General features: G+C 40.5%; 1 protein-coding gene across 9 annotated transcripts in view; it reads left to right on the forward strand.

Moving 5' to 3' along the window:
- The window catches only part of daam2 (dishevelled associated activator of morphogenesis 2), a 115471-nt gene that overhangs the window by 78995 nt on the left and 12694 nt on the right, over nt 1-23782 (forward strand). For 3 of the 9 annotated variants that reach the window (XM_063496891.1, XM_063496892.1, XM_063496893.1), the window contains exons 6-25: nt 2516-2849; nt 3500-3610; nt 4156-4259; nt 4697-4763; nt 4868-4985; nt 5128-5266; nt 7497-7520; nt 7995-8053; nt 8162-8346; nt 8450-8755; nt 9590-9697; nt 11057-11086; nt 13841-13947; nt 15775-15859; nt 16386-16492; nt 17231-17319; nt 19951-20119; nt 21054-21161; nt 21396-21456; nt 21761-21892. In XM_063496891.1, coding sequence (XP_063352961.1) covers nt 2516-2849; nt 3500-3610; nt 4156-4259; nt 4697-4763; nt 4868-4985; nt 5128-5266; nt 7497-7520; nt 7995-8053; nt 8162-8346; nt 8450-8755; nt 9590-9697; nt 11057-11086; nt 13841-13947; nt 15775-15859; nt 16386-16492; nt 17231-17319; nt 19951-20119; nt 21054-21161; nt 21396-21456; nt 21761-21892 — 2443 coding nt within the window. The remainder of the gene's footprint in view (nt 1-2515; nt 2850-3499; nt 3611-4155; nt 4260-4696; nt 4764-4867; nt 4986-5127; nt 5267-7496; nt 7521-7994; nt 8054-8161; nt 8347-8449; nt 8756-9589; nt 9698-11056; nt 11087-13840; nt 13948-15774; nt 15860-16385; nt 16493-17230; nt 17320-19950; nt 20120-21053; nt 21162-21395; nt 21457-21760; nt 21893-23782) is intronic. The other 6 variants (XM_063496894.1, XM_063496897.1, XM_063496895.1 and 3 more) reach the window with 6 other exon arrangements.

The raw sequence follows: 23782 nt of genomic DNA on the forward strand, positions 1-23782 counted from the left end.
AAAGGCACATGATCACTTGAGTTTGTGTGTGTGGAAGTGTTGGCCTTTGATAAGTTTGTGTGGTTAGGCTTTGAGGCGAGAGCGAACTGTCGGCCAACTGTCTGCCACACACGGGTCATCCACAGTTCAAAAAGGCAGAATGTCTTGCAGCGAAAAATACGTTTGGTTGGAATGAAATTTAAATTTGAGCATCTGGATTAACTTTCCACACCGTCCTCTGCCTCTGGCTGAGGGGTTTTTATGCTTTTTAGATCAATACAGATACAAATTACAATGTTGTTTTAAAGATAGCAGCACTGAAACTCATTTAATAATGTAAGATAAAGCAAATATCTTAGGGCTTTATTCAAATTTTAATCCAAGACTTTACCTTTGACCATCGCAGGCCTTGACTTTTTCCTGCTCCTCTGTCGCTTTTGTTTAGCCTCATTCTGTTCCAAGTTTTATTTCTTGCTTCTTTCTTTCTTTCATCTGTGTGAAGACCTATTTGTGTGTGTATGTGTGTGTTTGGCTCAGCGTCAGTATTGTTCGGCAGCTCTGCCTGTGCTCATATTGTATGCAGTTGTTGAGCTTTCACTGCGGGTTTTGAAGTATGCAGCGGCTGTTCCAAGAGCAAAGGGGGGAGGACAGAAACCCGTGCGCGCCAGTCGGCTGAGCGTGAATGTCAGTGGAGAGGAGAAGACAAGAGGGGACTACAAAGTCAGAGGATATGGGATCCATTGATTCAAGTGCTCACTGGAGAGAAAATAAAGTGAGGAGGAGGAGGAGAGAATTGTTGAATGTCAGCTTACTAGGTTTAGTAACGGTCCAGAGGATTAGTCACTGTTGAATGTTTTAAAGAGACATGCATGTATATTTTTACATGTATCTGCTTAAGCGCCCGCACGGGCATTGGGTTATGCTGCAAAGGTTATGTTGGTGCATACTGGGGAGCAAAGTGAAGCTGGCAGTGAGCGAAGTCTTGAATCTCGTCCACTCTTTTGAACCCAAACTCCAAGAACAACATCTGTCACCCTCAGCTTTCCATACATTAATCACAGCGATGTTCAGCTTAATTTCTCTTCCACTATGAAAGCTCTTTCTCTGAGGTGGGCTCTCGGTTCGTGGACAGGCGCGTGGCCGGCCAAAGGCTTGTCACTGATATAATGTGGAACTTAAAACAGTTGGCTTTGTTCTGACTTCTCTGCTTCCACTGTCTGTGCTACATCTGACTCAATTCATATCTCATACGTTGGATTTCTTTTTCGTCACTGTGGTGCTGAGTGGAGACTGCAGCGTCTTTGCTCAGACAGGAAGGTCTGCTGAAAGGTTGCATGAGTGTTCTGAATGCATTGCCAAGAAAGGCTGACTGTATGCATGCGTGCATACTGCATGAGCCTGCTGGAGATCAGAGGATGATATCTCTTTAAGAGATTTACTGGACGTGCCAGGTTGAGTTTGTGTGAGTGCATCTGCTGGAAATCTGGGATTAATCATGTGTGAGCAGAGGAAGAGCTCTGGCCTCGTCATAAAGGATAATAAATAGATTTTTCTGCATTATATTTTTTCACATTTCTTTGTGCCAAGACAGCAGTAGGAGGGGAATGATCTGCATACTTCTAAAAGCGTCAAAACAATGTATTTGCTACAATGAATGGTAATAAATCTCAGCTCTCAGCACCCTCTTGTCAGACTCTCGCTCTCTTTCCTCTCTGTCCCTTTGTCTTCTTGACTCCATGCTTCTTTCCTCTTCCTCTCCCCTTTCTTTTCTCCTTACAATCCCTTGTTTGTTTGAAGTAATTTATGAGGCCTATCAGGAATCTTAGCGAGTGGGAAGGTCATTTGCAGTCCAGCCCCCACTGTGCTCGCTGGATGTGACATCCCTCACTGTTTACATGTCCTGCCTGCCACTCAACCAGTCTGCTTCTCATCCACAGAGGTCAATAGCTCACTGCTCTCTAATTAGTTCAGCCACTTGATGGTCAGCAGGAGAGAAGTGTCAAAATTGAGGATTTTTTTCCCCTTCAAATGAGATAAATGAAAAAGGGAAGTCCAAAAAGATTGATGTCCATAGTGAATCCCCAACTTTTTTCATCCATCTGTGAGCACAGAGGCACAAACACTTTCACTTTCATTATATTTGTCCAGTGCCAGTTCACCACTACTGGCTTCTAACAGAGTTTTATATTCTATGGCTACACTAGAGGGAGAAGAAAAACAAAAGATGTGATCCCCTGTGAGCAGCACTTGAGTTTGCTGTGAAAGAGAAGAGAGAAAAGAGGAGCACAGGAAAACTGTGATTAACAAACAGAAGGCAAAAACACAAACTGCAGGAGAGAAGACATGGGAAGGGGTCTGGAGGAGAAAGGCCCAGTGTATCTCGGGGAACTATGGAAGCACGAATTTCACTGTGTTGTTTAAATATGGGTTAGGATGCAGTTTCAGTAAGAACCTTTGTCTTTATATTGTGCGTTGGTTGTAAACTAGCACACTGGCTCAGTCTTTACCCTGCGCTTTTCCTCCTTTCCTCCATTAGGTTTGTTACGCGTTTCATCGAGTTGGACGGCCTCACCTGCCTCCTCAACTTCCTGCGCAGCATGGACTACGAGACGTCGGAGAGCCGCGTCCACACCTCCGTCATCGGGTGCATCAAGGCACTGATGAACAACTCGCAGGGCCGCGCGCATGTCCTGGCCCACCCGCAGAGCATCAATACCATCTCACAGAGCCTCCGGACAGAGAACATCAAGACCAAAGTGGCAGTACTGGAGATTCTTGGGGCGGTGTGCCTGGTGCCAGATGGACACAAGAAGGTGCTTCAAGCCATGGCACATTACCAGAAATATGCTGCTGAGAGGACTCGCTTCCAGGTGAGAGAAGCTTTTTTTTTTTTTTTTTTTTTTTTTTTTGGAAGTATCTGAGGTTAATGCAGGGGCATGTCACGTGGCACATTCAGGCTTGAGGAGCCTTTGCTGACAGTGTGAGGCAGACATAGATTATGGGTAAAAGCAGACAAATATTTCTGGGTAATGCTAAAATAAATCAAGCTGCGGTCATTTTGATAAGTTGGAGAATTGTGCTTCGGTGCCTCAGACGGCTGGCCTTGGGTTACGTCAACACACATGCGTTATTAAAGGCAGGTGAGGACATCTTAAGTTATGGAGGTCACGGTATGTGTAGTGCTTTAGTGACTAGTAGGACTGAATCAACAAACCACATCTCATACATCCCCTGGGGTGTGCGGTAAATCATGCCACCTTGGCTAAGCTAACACCACAGGAGCTGAGTGATTCAAACTTACGAGGGCTTTTAATGTTTCTTTGAGTTATGATTAAGATACTAAAGAGTGCCAAAGGTCAGTTTAAGAGGCAAAGAAGGGGGCAAGAACTGAGAACCTGTGCTGCTTGCCTGTTAAAATTAATATAGATTGAAGTTACTGTCCCAATTAATTTCTTCTTCTTTTTTTTTCTCGATCAAACGCACTTGCTGACTAACTTTACTGTCTCCTCTGATCTTCCAGACGCTGCTGAATGAGCTGGACAAAAGTACAGGTCGCTACAGAGACGAGGTCAACTTAAAGACCGCCATCATGTCTTTCATTAATGCCGTGCTCAACGCTGGGGCTGGAGAGGTCTGCATTCAAAGCCACATGCCTGTTAAACACACTCTAAACAACAGTATACAAAACTTAATGAGTTTAAAGAGATTTCTTAAATACTTGTAAGAATAGTCAGTCACTAAAGCATCAGGGGAGGCTGCTTGTTTCTTATGGTTCACAAATAATAAAGTTTGTTTCTTTCTGAGCTTAAAGATAAATTGAGTGAAATATGCGCTAAAGTGCAGCCATGCTTTGGCTATGGATGGAGTGGCATGGCTTTTGTTTGTGGATCATCATGAACAACATAGATGGTGTTTTCCTCTAAGAACTGTTGACTTTTTAGTTAAAGATTTTGTACTGAATAAACAAAAATAAAAGACAGAACCTGTTAGAGAAATTTAGAGATAGCAGTGGGTTTTGGAATCAAAGTCTTCTTTTTGTAATTATGCTAAAATGCTGCATACCAAGGTACATGCAACACTTTTTAGATTATGAGGTATCTGATGTCCCATTAAATATGACATATGGATTTATTACAGCTTCGTGTCCTCTCTTGTTGTTTGATCCTTTATGTTCAGGACAACCTGGAGTTTCGCCTCCATCTAAGGTACGAGTTCTTGATGTTGGGCATACAGCCAGTCATCGAAAAGCTCAGAGAGCATGAAAACGCCACTTTGGATAGGTGAGTCACTGATGAAGAAGTGGAAATTTAAATCCTTGATGTTTTTTTAAAAATAATAAAACATCCCACCCTTTTCATTTGATTTTCCTAAAATGGAGTATCACTGCGGTACTGTTGTCTCAAACAGGGTTTATATGTTTATATGCTTGATTAAGATAATAGACGGGAGATCAAATCAAGACCAAATCAGATATAGTGAATCATGCTACCCTAGTACACTCTATGAATAGAAATAAGAAGCTGGAAATGAGGAGAGTAAGCCCTCTTTAAGTGTGAAACTGTACAAAGAAATGCATTGTCCCCTTTTAATCACCCCCCCCCCCCCCCCCCCCCCCCCAGTAATTATTATTAACAGGTAATAAAATTCTAAAGGTAATTAAATAAATACAGAAGTTTGGGATCAAATGAAGGAACATTTTTTTTATCTCTCTGTTTAGGCATTTGGATTTCTTTGAGATGGTGCGAAACGAGGACGACTCTGAGCTGGCCAAAAGATTTGATATGGTGAGTCAAACCGAGTTTTCCCCGGTTTGACATTAGTGTGTTCCTCTTAGATTGTAGGTAATTAAACAGCTGTGTGGTACCGATTCCTTTTGTTTACTCAACAGACCCATGTAGATACTAAAAGTGCCGGTGCCATGTTTGAGCTGATCAAGAAGAAGCTGAGCCACACAGATTCCTACCCACACCTCCTCTCCATCCTGCAACACTGCCTGCAGATGCCCTGTGAGTAGTCACATTTACCTGGGGAGAAAAAACATCAAGTATTTCTAGGCTATACTTTGCTTCAGTGTTCATCTTTTTATATTGAGCTCATTGAGCTTTTCATTCATGAACACCCCCCCTCCACCCCCAAACAAACAAACAGATAAGCGTAGTGGTGGCACCCTGCAGCACTGGCAGCTCTTAGACCGGATCCTCCAGCAGATCGTCATGCAGGACGACAAGGGAGAGGACCCCGATATCTCACCTCTGGACAACTTCAATGTAAAGAACATCATTCGCATGTGAGTGAAATCTCTCATTGATCAACAGTGGACACATGATCGCTAATGAAGCTTTTTACTATAGTAATGTATTTATATGACAGGATCTTGATTGATACCCTGCCAGGGCTGCTTGTACCCCATGCCCACTTGGGAAAAAAGTTGGGAATGAATGCTGCAAGTGATGATTCAAGTCAATCAACCACTCAATGCCTCTTTCAAAAGCTTCTCCTCATCCCCCAGTACTGTAAACACTCCAACTTTCTGAGAAAATCTTGTGGTTAATGCATTTAATCAGCATCACTAGCAACAGAGATCAAAGCCCTGACATCATGTGTTTCTTCTATATCAAAGATTGGGAGAGATAAACACTGGAATATGGTGCTTTAGTACAGAGGAACATATACAATAAACCACAGGGTTTTTCAGGCTATTGCAGAGGAGCACGTGGTAAAAGGGAGCAGGGAATGTAATTTTACAGGAAGCTGAGGTGATGTGAAGGTGGCAGCAGGGGGTCTTGGACTGAATCGGAGGAAGCCTTGCTATGTGTGTGAACTGGCATGGAAGTGGAAGCCAGAGATCAAAAGGAAATTGTTCTAATCGCATTAGGAGGGCTGTTGGGCCAAGTCAGCCATGTTCAGGTGCAGCGAGGCAGACAAGAGGGGAAGCATTATGCCTTGGAAGGAGAAGGTTTGCACAGCCAAATGGTCATTGCTAAGTCAGGGTCTCGGTACATGACAAGTGCACATAGACTGAATTCAGAGCTCTGTCTTTGCCGTAACTTGGTGCTGTCATTCTTCTCTTCAGTTCTCCTCATTTTTGTTATTTTTAAAAGCAAGCTTACCATAACAGATGAATGTGTTTAGTCTTTGTGGTGAAAGCACCATAAAACATGTAGCTTGGTGAAGTATTCACCCACTGTTGTTAGTGCAGTCAGCACGCTTGAGCAGAATTCTTTCCAGTAGCGATCAGAATGCAAACTTGGATGCTGCATCTGAGCCTGGATGCCCATTGCTGTCCATTGAAGATGCATCAGAGTGGTTGAAACCTTCCCCTCACTTTACATTTGCTGCCAGCCTCGTCTTGTGTTTCCATAAACTCTCTTAGAATAAATGTTGCCTGGAAAAAGCGTGCATAAGCTGCGATTTCCTTACCGGATCGGCTGCACGCAGGAGGTCCTGACAGTTAACGGGTAAAAACGTACGACTCGTGCCGTGTTCGCTCAGATGGTGGAGCGCACGTTAAAACAACTGTTAAAACAGCCGGGAGACAAAGTCATTCATCATCTGTGGTCACTATGACGACGGCTCTGAATACTTACACGTGTGCCCGACCCCAGAATTAATGCTCTTGTACAAATCACATTTTTCCACAGCCATGCAAAAATGTTTATTTGACCAGTCAACAAAAACTGATTGTGTCTTTTTGTTTTAATCAGTTGGATCCTTTTAACATTGTTTCAACTATAATTAGAGCAGCATTGATTCTGTAATCAACTTCACAAACACGACCACTTTAAAGGCCCCGAAATTGACTAATGCCAAGTTTGCTTTCCTGGTGTGAATTGATGCCTTTAAGTGTGAACCATCATCACAGTGGTATTACTGTCCTCTGTGGCAGCCAGGCTATGGAGGACCAAAAGTGCCAAAACTATCCAAAACTTCCAAAACCATGAAAACCAAATAAATAAATATATGAATAAATTACAATTTATATGTACAATCTAAATCTTTACCTGTTTTTGGGGGGGTTTTTTTTGGTTTTTGTTTTAAATAAGTATTTACATTTATATTTTATTTATTTTTGTGTTTCGCCATGATTTGAATATCTAAATAAATAAAAATTTAATTGTTGAATAGATTATAAAAAATAATGAAAAATAAATGAAAGCAAATTTTTATTTATTGTAACTATTGTATTTTAATATAATCATAGTTACATCTATTTTCTTAATGTATTATTTAACAAGCTAAGTTTAAAAAAACAACAAAAAACAAAATTTAAATGGGTAAATTGATAAATTCACGCAAATAAATCAAAACACAGCAATTAATGCAAAAATTCTTCTTTTAAAATTTAATTATGTTTTTAATTATATTATTTATTATTACAATCCTATGTTTGGTGCATTGATTATTTAATGTTTTATGTATTTAGGATTTATTTATTGACTTTTTTCAAGAAGGCTCCTTGTTAAGCACAGCTTTTCTGTGAGTAGTGATGTTGCAACATGTTTTTCTCTCAACTCTAGCCAAAGCTACCAGTGGAGCTCAAGGTTTCACTTTCCAATATTTCTCCTACAATTTAAAAAAAATCCCACTAAATACAATATATTTATTAACTTACACTTATATCTCATATTTGTGTTTTTTGTTTACATAATAATAATCGGCAATGCGCATTCCTTACCTCCTTTAACCTTACTTTTAAAACTAAACATAACTTTAACCTCAATCTGAGCCAAGAACCAGGAGTTAGAACTCATAACAGATAACTGACAGGTTTTATTTGAGCACTAATGCTGTATAACGATGCTTAAAAGAGGAAACCGCAACAAACCGGTCAATGCATGAAATAAATCTCAATCCCTCTCGCAAAGATGAAGTAAAGCAGAAGTAACCCTGATCAATGGGTTTCTCAAATGTCCTGTATTGACATGTTTGGACTGAAGTTTCCTCTTATATGCAAGAATTCTTTGCAGACCAGTGTCCACTTTCTCTGTGCTTATTTTTGTCTGTCTGCCTCACAGGTTGGTCAATGAAAACGAGGTGAAACAATGGCGAGAACAAGCAGAGAAATTCAGAAAAGGTAAAGTTAAAGTTTACCAGAACCCATCATGGTTTTATCTTTCTTCTGGCCTGTATTCACTGTTATCCAAATCTGCTAACACTGGGCTCCACCACTGTTTGATTTTAGAGCATGCAGAGCTGCTAGCTAAACTGGAGCGGAAAGAGCGGGAGTGTGAGACCAAAACGCAGGAAAAAGAGGACATGATGAAGACTTTGAACAAGATGAAGGATAAGCTACAGCGTGAAGGTGTGGAGCTGCGCTCGGCCCGGGAACAAGTGCTGGACCTGTCGTCGCGCATCAATGACTTCGCTGTGAGCTGCTAATATTTATGTTTAATTTATTCATCAATTTAAAGTAATTTGTAATCACTTTTTTACGGTTTATTTAGTAACTGATCTTTCATTTGATCTCCAGCAGGGCGGAAATGTATCCTTCCCACCTCCCCCTCCTCCTCCTGGCGGCCCTATGCCTCCACCTCCACTACCTATGACATGCGGCTTTCCTCCACCCCCACCTCCTCTACCATTCAGTTGCCCGCCTCCCCCACCTCCACCTCCTCCACCTGGGGCACCACCTCCTCCACCAGGAGCCCCACCTATTTTTGGAGCCCCGCCTCCTCCCATTCCCTCATCGTTTAACTCGATGAGCAGCATGCGCTCCAAGTCCATCCCTCAGCCTTCACATCCTTTGAAGTCCTTCAACTGGGCCAAACTAGGAGAGGTGAGTGAGCATGGAAAACTTTGCGTTGTTAAACTGTTGGGTGGGGGTCATGGAAGCCATTAACATAAAGCGTTGAACTATTGTTTGTGTATAAAAGGTGAACACCCCGGGCCATTAATTTGTGACATATATATATATATATATATATATATATATGTCAATGTAGTAAAAATGTAGTCAAAATTCGAACATTTTCCTCTGTAGTACTTCTAGTACTACTTCTACTACTCTGTAGTAGCAAAAAGTAAATAAATACGAAGTATAATAAAACACAAATCAGCAGTTAAAGTGGACCTATTGTGCTTTTTCTGTCTACATTATGATTTTTGGACTCTTCTGAGCATAGACTGTATATAAATGATGGAAAGATGGAGTCTCATTTTGAAGCCTCAACATTAGCGTTCTGGTAACCTGCATATCTGCTTTGTGGAGATGTAATTTTTTGCACTTCTACATTTGCTTTTTTGGTCTCAGAGGTTTTCTTTTGTCCTTTTTTATGTAACACTGCATCTTCAGTTCAGTTCACCTTCAGTTCATCATCTTCTAGGTCCCATCTACCACTTCATTCAGCTTCTGTGCTCACAGCCAAAGCTGTCTGCCTCAGAAACCATGTAAGGATGTCCCCACTCTGTGACATCCCACAGAGGAGAGGATGAAAAAAACATTCTGATGTGGAGTGTTTAGAGCAGTCTGAAGCCTGAACATTTGGCACGCAGGGATTGTTTGTACATGTGCTGAGCTCATTATTTGAACTGCAACAGTTTTAAAATGAGCAATTGTGAATGAATCAGTTTATACGCATGAACCTCTTATGTCACTCCACCCTGTTTTTAGAACATGATCAATGGCACCATCTGGAGCGACATCGATGATCTGAGAGCTTTCAAGATCCTCGACCTGAAGGACATAGAGAAGATGTTTTCAGCATATCAGAGACAGCAGGTTTGAATTTGTTTGGAAGTGGCTTGTAGTTTTATGACTTGGAAGTGAGTGTGAGAGTGTGTGCGTATCAGCGATTGTTTTGTGTGTGTGGAGAACCATATTGGCCTAGATTCTTGAACTGTGTGTATTAGTGAAAGTGTGTGTGACGGGCTAAAGGGTGGGTTGTGTAAAGAGGAACTCTTGAGAGTGCCAAGGTCCAGCTCCGGGCTAACATGAGCAGCTGTTCACTGCTGAATGCCTTATTGTAGAGATGCCACAGAGCTGCTGCTTTGCACTAGTGTCTGCAGAGCATTTGTGTGAGACCTTGACTGGTTCTTCATGGGCTCATGAATCAGGGCGACACGGAGGAAACCGCTCAAGTCACGAGGAGTCACGATACAGGAAACTTTTTACCAAAGCTAAAATAAAGAGGGCATTCACTAAATCATGGCACTAACTAATAGGATAATTGTCTTGGTGGCAACACCATACAGTGCGGCGCAATTACACCCCTCTGTGCCACAAACTAATTGCACACCACTTGTCATGTGGTAATATTGGGTGCAATTACACAAACTGATATATTACACAGATTTAAATATGTTTAAGTGGAATGTTAATTTGCTCTAATTAGTTGGCTCAATGCAAAGTCTCTTTTGAAGCATTAACATTGTTGAATTCCTTTGTAATGTATTTTACAGTGTCGCTTAAAAGCCTTCTGACAGCCTTAAGCCCATCCTCTCTTTGCAGGCTTTTATTAAAGAGGAATGGGTCACTTGAGGTTGTCTCTGACAGTGATTTACTGTGGGTATTTATTTATACAGAGCAGGTTTTTATTGGCACAGGCCAATGGTTAAATTCAGATCTCTATGGACGTAGCCACATAAAACCCAACATCTTCCTGGCTTTGACAACTCGATTCCATTTGGCTAGATTTGATTCAGCTGGACAGTATTGCAGTGTTTATTCATGGCATAATTACTTATTTTAAGCTTGTCACTGGTCCTCCTTCTTTAAAAATGGGCTTTTGTTTACATTTGCCCTCGGTAGGATTAGTTACTGCAGTCATTTTTCATGGTTGTGTTTTTCCACGTCAGGGCAGATGTAGATGCAATCAAAAGAATTCATTATAACAATCACGACCTCTTTGAGAAGACAGAAACCAAATTTATGCAGTACAGAGAGGTTTAGATTCATGAGCCCCTGATGACTCGGACGGTAGATGATTTTTCTCACAGAGGGCTTCCCGGCTTCAGCTTGTAGTGTGCGTAGTTATATTTCTTTGCTCTAGCCACCACCTTTTTTCTGCTTGATGTGCTAATCTTTGCATGTGTTTTCAATTTTTTTGTGTCTCTCTGCACTCTTCGACTGCCTGGGCAGGACCTGCTCACTAACCAATCCTTCAAACAGGTGAGTTTAAATTCTCTAGCTTCTCAGCCATCTTTATTTCTCCGTTATCTTCTCTTCTGCAACAAAGAAGCAGCCAGCCAGCCAGCTAGAATAGTGTAATGAATGGGTTTGAATGTATGAACTTTGATCGGTATACCTTAGCATCAAGATTTTAAACATTAATGATAAGTCATACAGTGTAAAAGTTATGACATAAAATTATCCTGTGCAGTTTCCTAATGCCAAAGCATTCTCATAGCTTAACGACAGAACGTATGCATTGCAGCCCTGAACTTTTCTCAACATTATTATACCTAAATATGTTACAACAAAAACATCAGTCAAATCAAATATCTCTCTAGCATTGTGTGGAGTTGATATGTAAAAACCATAGACTGTATATCAAAGATGGATGTGGCCATAGTGATATCACCTTTTGGCTTTGGGGACATTTTGAAGCTGTAAGATTAGCATTTCCATTACCACCATGCTGGCTTTTTGGAGCCAGAAGTTACTATATTTAGATGACAGTGGAATAATATGTTAGCAGCAAATGCGAGCTAGCTTGTTTGCAATAGACAGACCCACATATCTGCTAATTTTGCTAACAGACTAAGGAAACATTAAAACCAACCAGAACTGCTGTATGGTCCATACAATTGCACATCCTACAACTCATATTAATTCCTAGATATTTGTATTAGTAATTATCTAGAAGGCACCAACTTCACAAACATAGTGTAGCAAGACAGCTACAAGCATCCATTACCTGTGTGGGCATATACCACTCTAACAAAGCAGCCAGTATCCAGGTGGAGAAGTTATTAAAAAAAGAAAAGAAATTAGGCACTGTAAAGTTTTTATGAACTTTTTTTTTTACCAAGCTGTGTACGCATGTTTATGTTTGCTGTAAACTTAAATGGTTTAACATGCAAGTTTTTACAGATTGACACACCGTGGGAGCTAGCGGCCACTAGTGGCCACTAGAGGAACTGCCGTTTTTTGTGTTGGCTTTGTTTTTCACCTTAATTCTAGGCTCTAGTGCTACAAAGGCAGTATAAAGATGCAGAGGGCATGGTGTTGGTCCAAATCAGATAAATGACTTTTAACCAGGAAACACAAGTTTGTGTGCCATTCGAGATCTTATCTTAATTACTTTTTTTCCATTCTCTGTTTGGTCAGTTTAGGCACCAAAGTGGTCACCTAGTATAAAAACCTATTGTTTTTGTGTTTTGTTTTTGCTGAAACAGGCTTACCGTTTCTTTAAGGTAATTGTTTTGGTTTTATGACCCATGGTTTTGCAGTTTCCGTTCAATCTCACTGCCCTCGTTAGCACCATTTCCAGCCAAAGCTTTCTTCACCAAAAGAGTCTTGGTGAGTGGAGTAAAACCAAATTTAGCAACAACATTAACCGGTGAGCACAGTGGAGAATTTGGAAAAAAGAAAAATCCTCAGAAAAATTAGCTAAAAGTGCAGTCTTTTTTTTTTTTCTTTTTTTTTTTAAATTTGAAGCCAGTTGTTCTCAGGTTTATCCTGGCATCTCTCTAGAAGTGCAGAAAACTTCCAGCAAACTATCTTCTGTCATACACGCTTCATAAATCAGATTATTTTCCACTGCTTTAAACTAAGGTTAATAATTCTCCAGTGTTAAAGATATGATTTTCATCACTGGATAATATAATGGTGCCAATACAAATGATTAAAGGGTCCACATTAATCCCAATCATCACTGCCTTATTACTCCTTATCTTGCCTGTTTGTTATTGTGTTGATTACCATAATTACAATAATCATCTTTAATTTCTTTAATTATTCATTATAATCTCAGCAGGAAAAAGCCTGAATATGCAATTGTAAACGCCACATTTCCATCACTGTTACTTCATAGCTGTTAGAAAAGATAAAGTCTTCAGTTACACTTGGTTAAGTTGGCACAATATCTTTCATTGCTTCGGCAGAGAGGGCTTTGGCAGTTTTCAGTGAATGGGAGTTGTCCCCCTAACCCAGTGCCAACCTCAGTCGGCTGCCAGGCACCTTGGGTCAGCACGGGCATGGAAAAACGACACTTTCTTTACAAGCCACATCTGTTTTACAAATGTCATACTCAACGACCTCAGGAAGAACGTTTTCTGGCAGGGAGGAAAGCAGATCGGACCATAAATAGAATGCGTTTAACATGCAGTCCTCTCAGACATGTGTTCTTTCCCCTGGTGCATTTTAATACTACATTTGTGCAGAGCTTACAGAAATATCTGACTGGCTTGCATCAAGCTATCAGCCATGTTTCCTGTTGCTCTGCAAAGTTTATAGGTTTGCCTGCATCGAATTTGCAATGGTGACTCACCAAAAAAATGTCCTTGCCCAAGACCTGCTGTAGAGTTTATTATTATTAATTTTTTTTCCACAGCTTGTGTCACATGTTTTCATGCCCCTTCCCATCCTGAGTCAAGGAGTTTATAATGTTTAATGAGATGTTCGTTATGACCTCAGAAAACTGCAAAAACAGTTCGGGGGAATGACTAAAGTGTTTGGCCAGAGTGCAGCCTTTTAGTCTGAGTTTGATAAATGATTAAACAACTGCAACAAAACTGGCTTTGGTGGTTTAAAGCAGCGTTTCGTGAATCTGTTCTAAATTATCACATTGTTAAACGCTCAGAAGGGGTCGTCTCTCAACCAGTTAAAGATGTCATGCAGATGCGAGGAAAAGACGTTACAGTGTGCACGCTTTGCATTTTATGCGAGCAAAACGTAATCTGTTTTTCTGTCTTTCTGCAGAAAGAGACTGGCTCGATGGATGACATATACGTCAGCACGCGGAAGGTCAAAGAGCTGTCAGTCATTGATGGCAGACGTGCACAGAATTGTGTCATCCTGCTTTCAAAGTAAGGTGCTCCGGCTTGAATGATTAATCATAGTGTATCGCATCATCAGTAAACAGCTGATTAGCATCTGCTGTGAGATCCTGATGCGCTGCAACTTGCAAAGCTGCCTTTTGAGTAACGCAGATTACACTAACATATGACATACATGTGAGTCTTCTGTAAATGTGTAACAAATTGTAACTGTTATGCTAAAAAAGTCTGGCTTTATTTTTCATTTTTCTCTTGAATTGAAATTATAGATCAGGTTATTTCAAAGCTAAAGGTTTTTCCTTCCCTTCTATATACCATGTATGATAGGTTTGTCCTCCCACGTATACATGTATCGCTGACACCGGACTCTTCTCAGCATGCAAATCTCATATGAAGAATGTTGGCTTAATATTTGATTATTCTCTTCAATGAGACGGCTTTTATTTCTTTATTTATTTTAACGAGCTTGAGAAGGTCTTTCATGCTTTTATTACATCCAGTCTCCACTACTGTCTGGAGAGATTATTGGTTTTATTTTGAAGTGTGCAGGCTTATTTCCTGATAGTTGAGAAGTAAATGTAGGAATATTTTTGCCTATGGTGACAGTGTTATATTGGATACCTCCTCATTAAATTAAGCAATAATTTTATAAAAAAATATTTTAAATATTATAAACAAGTGAAACGTATAGCCTCAGGTTATTTGTCAGACCTGGAACACTCTTAAGCCTGGTTCACTTAGGTCATTAAACCGGTAGCTTTTTAGTCCTGATTTCTAGATTCATGCCTAGTGTAACTCTAACAGGACCTTTTCACTTAGGCCTTTTTAATCTAATCATATTCAGATCTTCTCCGGAAACCTATCTTTTCCAGCTAATTCCTTCAGCTTACGTCCAACATGACTATTTCCAAGAGTTTCCCAGCTTTTTTTTTTCTGGACTACTTGCAGCATGTTTGTTGTTTTTATTTATTTTTTTTTTTTTTTTGCTTTGTTGTATTTGCAGTGGTTGGAGCTCACTCAGCCACAGTAATTATCTGCTAATTAGTTTTATAGTGCTGAAGAAATGGCCTCAGCGCAGGCCACTGATAAATAAGTAACATTAGGTCAGGGGTTAGAGCACTAACTCTGTGTGGGAGCTGCCTGGGATGATGGCTTCATGCATCTAGAGCCAGAAATGTGTTTTTAATGGACACCTAGGCCATCTGTGAGTGTAACTCAATCCATACATCTTTGTCTGAAAGCATTATATAGCTCAAGTAACATCTTGGAAAGTAATGTTCTGATTTCTACTGTGAAAATTCGGTCTATTATTACACATTCAGCTACAAGCAGACTCTACATTGAGTTGCTTACATTATATTAACTCGCATTTATTCAACCCTAGTCCCCCACCCAAGGGCTTTTGAATCCCTCTGCATCTGAACCTGAATCAATTGTCATCGTTTAAGATCCACTTGGCAATATGGCTCCTATTTGTCTGTCTCCTAATAGCGCTGGTCCGAAGCCCTTTTGAGAATTTAAGCTCTACCCTCTCTACAGATCAATACATATGCTTTCTGAGCTCTTTGTGTGTCTGACAAAACATCAGCGTGGTCCCTGAACTCCTTTTCGTGTCAATAGCAAATGACCCTGGGCTACAGACTAGACCCAAATGGGGTCAGCAGTTGGTCAATAAGGGTTTGCTGCACAGACTAACAATGCTGTTATTGATTGCAACCCGGCTCAGTGATCAGATGCACTGAAAACAGCTGGCAGTGTTCCCGGGGTTTGTCACTGGTCCAGGCTGGTATTATGAGCAATGAGTATAGTCCACTAGTAGTTCTTTTACTGTAATAAAGATTTTTTTTTACTCTTCAGATTAAAAATGAGCAATGAAGAAATCAAGAGGGCAATCCTGGAGATGGATGAGAGAGAAGAGCTTGCTAAAGATATGCTGGAGCAGGTATGGTCCAGTGAAAATAAGCTTTTCAGGTTTTTTGAGACTGGTTGGGTCAAAACAATGTCCCTATACTTGCTTTATTATGGAAAGAAAATGTAATTATTGATGATAATCAAGCCTCAAAGGAGTCTGAGGCAATGTAAAAAAAAAAGTAAATAAAAGCAGAATGCAATAGTTAGTCAATCTTAATGATATATTAATTTGGGATTGGTGCATTATGTTAAGTAAAATAACAAGGTGAAACATTTTGCAAAGAGTAGAAGTAAAAAAATGAGATGTTGTTCACTGCATGGAGTTTAACAATAATGTGTCTAAATGTAAAATAAAGAAGAATTTGCAGATTATCTACAGTTGCTAATTTCATGATTAGATTAAGAGCAGCCTGTGAAATCTCTGTACACAAGACACAAAGCTACAAACTATTGTTAAATATTGTTGCTGCACGGCATTCAAACAGACCCGATTCTGTCATTTAAAATGCTGCCAACAGTCTTCTGCGTGAACTTTTGGATTCTTGTTGTCTTTCTAGCTTTTGAAGTTTGTCCCAGAGAAAAGTGATATCGACCTGTTGGAGGAGCACAAACATGAGCTGGAGAGGATGGCCCGGGCTGATCGCTTCCTCTTTGAGATGAGCAGGTAAACAGTGTGATACTCGGCTTCAGGTAGCAACATCCGTGCTAGGTTAGGCGTATAATTCACATGTTTCACTGCAGTTTTAATTTAGTAATTTTAAAGGAACTTAATTTCTAAGAAGCTGCAACAAATTTAATGCAAAATGAAAAGATCATCCAGTCAGGGAATAGATGCTAAATTGATAGCTTTCAATGCACGGAGACAAGGGTGGAACCCCAAACAAGCCTAAAGCTTGGGTGTGATTCATTTTTTAGCTGAAGAAACTAGTCTTGTTTTGACAACTGTAGTAACACCAGTGCCTAAATCAATGCCTTTTTCCTGGACGCTGTTCTTGTTCTCAGAACTCTTTTTTTCCTGACAGATAAATCTATTTGTTTCCTTTTAATGAAATATCACCTTTCTACTTTGTTTCCTCTGCTACTACCCTTTTGACCACATATCCGCTGGTCTGAGGAACACATCTGGGAATTAGTTAGTTCCTTTTTTTTGCAATTTAATATCCTGAGTCCCTCTTTGAAATCCCCCCCCCCCCTTCTTTGGTGAACTTTTGAGCAAGTTTAACAAATCCATTTGTCAACTCTCCATTTTGATAGGCGCTTATTGGATGATAATGCAGTGAAAACTGAGAGAGGGAGTTTTGCACAGTTGAGTGACTTCTAGCTTTGAACTTGGACTCCCCTGGAGACTGATGTAACTCACCTCCCCCTTTTTTCCCCCCTGTCACTCTTTTCTCCTCAACAGAATTGACCATTACCAGCAGAGACTGCAGGCTCTGTTCTTTAAGAAGAAGTTTGCAGAGCGTCTTGCTGAAACAAAGCCTAAGGTTGAAGGTAAGGACAAACACCGCAGAGGTCACTGTAAGGTTACTGAAAGGGATTTATTAAGTATATATTATACAGTTTTATATATGTAAACATGAACTTTGTTTCTTGGATCCACATTTTTGTATAAAACACATCAGTGACAGTTTCATTCGTGCAAACGGGAATTCACCTCCATTTGTGTTGCCCTGCTCAAACTTGTGCCAATGCCCCGTCATTTCATTGGCTTTCTATGTGCATGAAAATTTTGCTTCATGTTTTCATCAAGGCTTTTCTTGCTACTTCTCTATGCACCATAGCTGCACATGTGCGCTGACGTGAGGGAACCAAATCCAGCAGGGATTTAAATTTTGTGGCAGCTAAAGGAAAAGAGAAATATGGTTAAAAAAATGTTTAATTATATGAACAGTGAAAAGCGAACAGTGAAAAATTAACTAGATTATTTGGCTTTTAAAACAGAACTGTAATCCCAGTTTCCCTCAGTGCTGCTGCTGAGTAATGAGAGGAAAAACAAACACACACACACACACACAGTTGCCATGAAATGGAGCTATGTATTTGTGACCTATTTTTACAGATTATGTTGAGCAAGAATGGAGCTTGCAGCTGATTGCTTCAGATGGGGTGGAGACAGTCATAAAATATTGCATAATGGCAGCTTTTCCTTAGAAAGTCAGAAATATTAGTTGACCTTAGATTCGATTCATGCATCAGAACTGTCGTCAAACAGTCTTTTGACGCAGTTTGACAGAAAAATGGAAAAGAAGATTACATTTTTGAGCACTTATTTTCTTTTTAGGGCACACAGTTACACACCCAGAAACAAAACAACGTTTCCCACATTAGAAATGTCATCAGCCGCGAACACCAAGACCAAAGCTTTTTCACAATCCTACCTTTGTGTTAAATTTGTGTGTGCGTGTGCATGATGCGAGAGGGCGGTCAACTATGTATGGGGTTTTTTTTTCCCATCAAGCCAGCTTTCAGGTTACCAGGGAGGCTGTTTTGGAAAGCTGGCCCATGTTAAGAGGGGAGAGCGTCTCTTGTAAATGCTGCAGCTAACTTCAAAGAGTGAGGCAAAAGGCTTCCAGTGAGGTTCATAGCCATGTGTGCATGCACGTGCATGCACAGGGTGTGTTGTGACTGAGTCTCTTTGAGCCAGATCTACTTTAAAGACACTTCTCTGCTGTCCTGAATGTTTTTTCTGGCCTTTGATGAGCATCACATCACTTATGAGAGCAACGTTTTATTTGCTGACTGGTAGTTCAGCTTGTGTGTGCTGTGGGACATTTGTCAGATCGTCTGAGAACAAGTAAAATGTTACAGCTAATCACCAGTGATTGAAGTGGGAGCCAAAAAGCACAAAAAATAAATAAATAAATGAATAATTTCTTTCAGTGTAGGTCTGGACCAATAGTCAAACTGCTGAACTTAAACCGTCAATTGAGTTAGCTTTTTTTTTTTTTTTAAATGACCCCGTTTTTTGGTTTTGTTTTGTTTTTTTTACTATTTCCTCATAGTGGTGAAAAATACCTTAAATAAGTAGATTTGACTCCTGTCTTTAATGTCTTGCACAGCTTGCAGAGATTGTGCTTTATGTAGCATTAACACACATAATGAATACGGGCAAAATGCTTTTATTAACCACACATACAGCGCGTGTGTAACACTGTTACTGTTACTTAAGTGACATTTTGCATGTCATGTCCACAATATTTATTCACTTTGGTCACATTCTAAAAATGTCACCGGTGTAGTAAAACATGCTTTTTAGTCATAAACAGCAGCTTCACTTCCGGTCCAGATCTCTCTGGATACAGACTTTATTTGTTTGCTTTTTTTGGATCCCCTCCTCTAAAATGAATTCGGCGCCTCTGCTTCTGATCCCTCGATGGACTGGAAATAAAGTACAGGCATCCTGTGAGTTGGTGGATCCACTCAGACCTCCAGAATCCCAAAATATTTGCAGACCACAGTCTTTGTGGATGACCATAATAAAGTGTTCATCCCCTTTTATTATTCATGTTGCTTTGTCATATACTCTGCATGGGTCTATATTTCCCTGGACCACCCAGCAGGTTCAATAGAAGCCTTTCAGAAGACAGCGCGGTGTTCAGCCAGCAGAACCCTGACAGCAGAGCCAGAAGACTGATTCCCATGCTGCATCACAGCACAAAGAACTGTAACAATAACAAGATGAAGCTTGTTAATGATTTTCACATTCACACTGAGGTTTCCTCTGTGGAGACAGGGAACCACCTGCACTTTGCCAGACCTTGCAGCTCTCTGGAGGAAAGAGGCTGACACTACAGAGTTATGTTTGGAATATTCCCTCCCCCTGCTGTTTTATGGATGGATGGAAGGACTCGATGGGTTTCCCCACCGAGCTGCCCAGTTGTTTTGGGAAATATTGATCACTCATCATGAAGGATGTTAGAAATGAAGGAAAGGATGGTGATTTTTAAGTTGTATGCGTGTCTGTGGGTTTGAGTAGAGTAACAGAATGGAAGGAGATGGTGAAAGCCCAGAGTGTTATGTAATGTGAAAAGCTGAGAGTGCACACATATCAGTCACCAGCTAAATGATGTCTCCAGCTGCAACCCTCTCTCTCTCTCTTTCTCCCTCTTCATTTTCCTACAGCCATCCTGAACGCGTCCAAGGAGGTGGTCCGGAGCAAACGTTTGACTCAGGTCCTGGAGGTGGTGCTGGCCTTCGGCAACTTCATGAACAAAGGCCAGAGAGGCAACGCCTTCGGGTTTAAGATCTCCAGCCTCAACAAGATCGCTGACACCAAGTCCAGCATAGACAGGTGGGCTGTCTTCAGTTAACACACTTTGTTACAAGTGTTGACTTACGTTGCGGGCCTGCTTGTTTATTGCAGTGACTATATTTGGATAAGTGCTTTAGTTTATTTGGATAGGTTAGTTGACAGTTTTAGCAGTCTCGGTTAGCAAGTTGCATTTATAGGACTTATGGGTGCATGAAACAGACAGAAATGCTGAATAAAATCCAAGAATTTCACTTACCAAAAGCTGACAACAGACTTCTTGGATGGTCTGTCAGTACAATTACCCTCAAGCAAGCGTTAAAAGTTGTAGGTGCATTAAAAATTTTTCAAAGGACACCAACGGCACAAACATGCTCCTGAGGTCTAGTTCAATAATCGAACAGGCTGAGCTGAATCGTAGCAGGCAGCTAGCAACCACAGCTGACTGTGTTTCCATCTACTTGTCAGTCAAAGAGCCCGCAGCCCTAATAATTCAGACCTTAAGCACTAATACAATTGAAACAAGTACATTTGTTTCCTTTTGTTAGTTTACTTTACACCTTTGCCTTAGGATTAAGTATCTCAGCTCTGTCTCATTTTCATGTTGCAATTGCTCATCTTTAAATGGTAAAAAAAAAACCCTCAGATACTGATGTTAATTGTGCAAAGTTATACTAAATCCTAACTCAAGAGAGCCACTGCTTGCATCAGTTGCATGCACAGAACCATGCCATGCTCAGCGGGTGAACTCACTGAGCACATCTATCAGTAAATATCATGTACTGCAACTATTGTGCCAGTGCAATTTCTGTATATGTTGATGTATCTTATAGTTAGTATGGAATTAATAGCAAAGACCTGTGTTTTAAATAAAGGGAGCAAAAATAAAGGAGGCTATTCCTTATCCTTCCATGAATTACTTTGGTTAATTCTGTTTTGCTTGATTCTATTTTTCCTTTTATTTATTATTCGATAGGAACATAACCATGTTGCACTACTTGATCATGATCTTTGAGAAGAACTACCCGGACACGCTTCACATCCAGCAGGAACTCGGCAGCGTACCAGAAGCTGCCAAAGTCAAGTAAGTGTGCAATATTTCACTTGAGGGAAAAGAGCATTTCTCCCTCTGACTGCATGTGGTTAAAGTAGGACCGTGTCAGCTGTTACTTGAGCTGCTACTTGAGTAAAATTGTTTATGATTTTTAATATGTTGAGGAAATTCTTGATAAAAAGAAACAGACAATGTGAGTTGTGACACACATAAATAAACAGCTAACAAATTTTGTCTTCATATTTGTCTTTCCTTCTTCTGCAGTTTGTCAGAGTTGGAAAAAGAAGTGCATAGTATCAGAAGTGGACTGAAGGCACTGGAGGCGGTAAGTTGTTGTGCGTTTGTGTCACGCTCCCTCCCATCGGTTCTTCTCCTGTCTGTAATTATGTTTTCGAGCAGTGCGGAGATGGGCAGCTGGGCGAGGTGTTTAAATGCTGGTAATGTTCCACGCTCTGCGACACAGAAAGCGACTTGTCATGTTTTCTGCCACACGCAAACACGAGCGCTACAGCACAAATACGCACATCTGAGTTCCAAGAAAGCTTAAGTGAAACTAATTGTAATGAAGCATGCTTCAGCCTCAGACACCGACCAATCACACGCCTCTCGTCTCGTTTTACCCGCATCAGGAGCTGCACTACCAGCAGAGCAGGACGAGGGAACGAGGGGATAAGTTTGTGGCCGTGATTGGTGACTTCATCACGGTGGCTGGCTTCAGCTTCTCTGAACTGGAGGACCAGCTGAGTGAAGCCAAGGACAAGGTAACCAAATATTTAACCGCTCATATTTGGGTCGTACTGTAAGTGTAAGTTCATATGAGCGTGTGGGTGGCGAGGCAACTTGCCAAGCTTTCATGTCAGAAAGACAGAAGAGCAGGAAAGATGAAAATTACAGAAACTGATGGGGGGAAAAAGAAACTTCTGAGTATCCCTCTTTGTCCAGCGGGATGACTTTAGGCAGGTCGGGGAAACCCAGAATTGAAAGATTACCCCGTACTCCCTCCACGTCTTCTCTTTGTGTCTGTCTCTGAATGTTAGTGTTTTAAATCCACACACTTTTTTTTTTACCACTGGGACAAATGCCCTTTGAACCATGCTGTCTCATGTATTGATGTATAGCAGGAGGTATGTAAGTTGAAGATATCAGTGGGACTTTGAGAATCCCAAAGTGTTGAAAAGATTTATGTGAACGCGTTATTTAATTTCCAGGCCTTCGGGGATCTGCTGCACATTTAGCATGTCAATTCTGGCACGCGGAAACCTTATGAATCTTGGTATTAGCATATTTTAGTATCAGAATTGTCTTCAAAAAGCCAACAAGTGGCATCACATTGTCCGTTTGCATATTTTATATACAGTATATGCCATGAACCAATTGAAAGGAGGACGTCTATTTCAGGTTGAGCCTCGTCTTTGCTTAATTATTTGTTGAAGGAGGAGGTCAGTAAAAAAAAAAAAAAAAAAAAAAACTGGAGGGAAAATGCTCCAGTTGGAACGTCACTGGAAGAGAAGGGGAGGATTTGGGCACCGCTGTAAAACAAAAGGACCTGTGTTCACCAGCCCAGACTGTGTCTGTGTGGTTGTTAAGTGGGGAGTCTGACACACTGATTCAGTGCTTGTCGAGGCCCTCTGACGCCCTGTTAAGTTTCCCTAGGAATAAAAATATGGAAGTGTGGGCGTACGCTTCATCCTCAAGAAGGTAGAAAACGACTAAATGGAGCAGGCAGCCTGCTGAGGCTCACACAGCATCCATGGCAACAAGCATGTCTGCATGCATGTCAGCGATGGAGATACACACAGTGGAAAAATCACTAGAAAGGATTACGGTTGTTCATGTGAGTTATAGAGAGAGACGTTTCAAGAGGAGGGAATGGAATTATTTCACAAAAGCCAGGATTGGTTTCTATTAACAGTCAAAGATTTTATATAAAGATAAGCATATTTACCCCTTTTTACCCTTCTTTCTAACTCTAATATGGTCATTAATTTACAAAACGAACATCATGTTGTGTTTAGTAAGACTTGAAACTAGCAACGGAGACCTTTTTAACTGTTAAATGATCTTACAGAACAAGGTACATTTTCCTAAAGACTTCTACACGATCACATTTTTACAACCAGACGAGACACCCCCTGCTGGCTGTTAGAAAGAATGCTTGTTTAAAAAATTCAGCATTGGCTTACATTTTCAGACCCATAAGTTAAGAATCAAAGCTTCATGTTTTGTCAAAAAAATAAGTCAGAGAGAAAGTGGACTGGATGAGAAATCAAAAAATTAAAAGAATTATGAGCAGTAGTGGTAAAGGTGGCCTGTTGGAAAAGCTCAAGAACTAATGTGAATTTGGCCACCAAAAAGAACATTACAAACAGTACCTGTGTCATCAATCTGCCTTCATAACAGAGCTTTTCAAGTCACACTTTCGTTGTTCATACAACCAAACCAGAGTCCCTGGATGTCTGGGTCCATTTGTTTTAAATGACGTTTTTTCTTTATACTGCTGCTAAAGCTTCTCCAAAGCTTTCTGAACTGTAGTTTTAATACAGTGCCTGTTTTGCCACCTTACAGGCACTTATTAACTCTGTCTATTAAGTCTTTAAAGATCAACATAATGACCACCCTGTAGAGACTTAATCAAATTAATCCATCACAGC

Source organism: Pelmatolapia mariae, linkage group LG16_19, assembly GCF_036321145.2.
Source record: "Pelmatolapia mariae isolate MD_Pm_ZW linkage group LG16_19, Pm_UMD_F_2, whole genome shotgun sequence".
Classification (NCBI taxonomy): domain Eukaryota; kingdom Metazoa; phylum Chordata; class Actinopteri; order Cichliformes; family Cichlidae; genus Pelmatolapia; species Pelmatolapia mariae.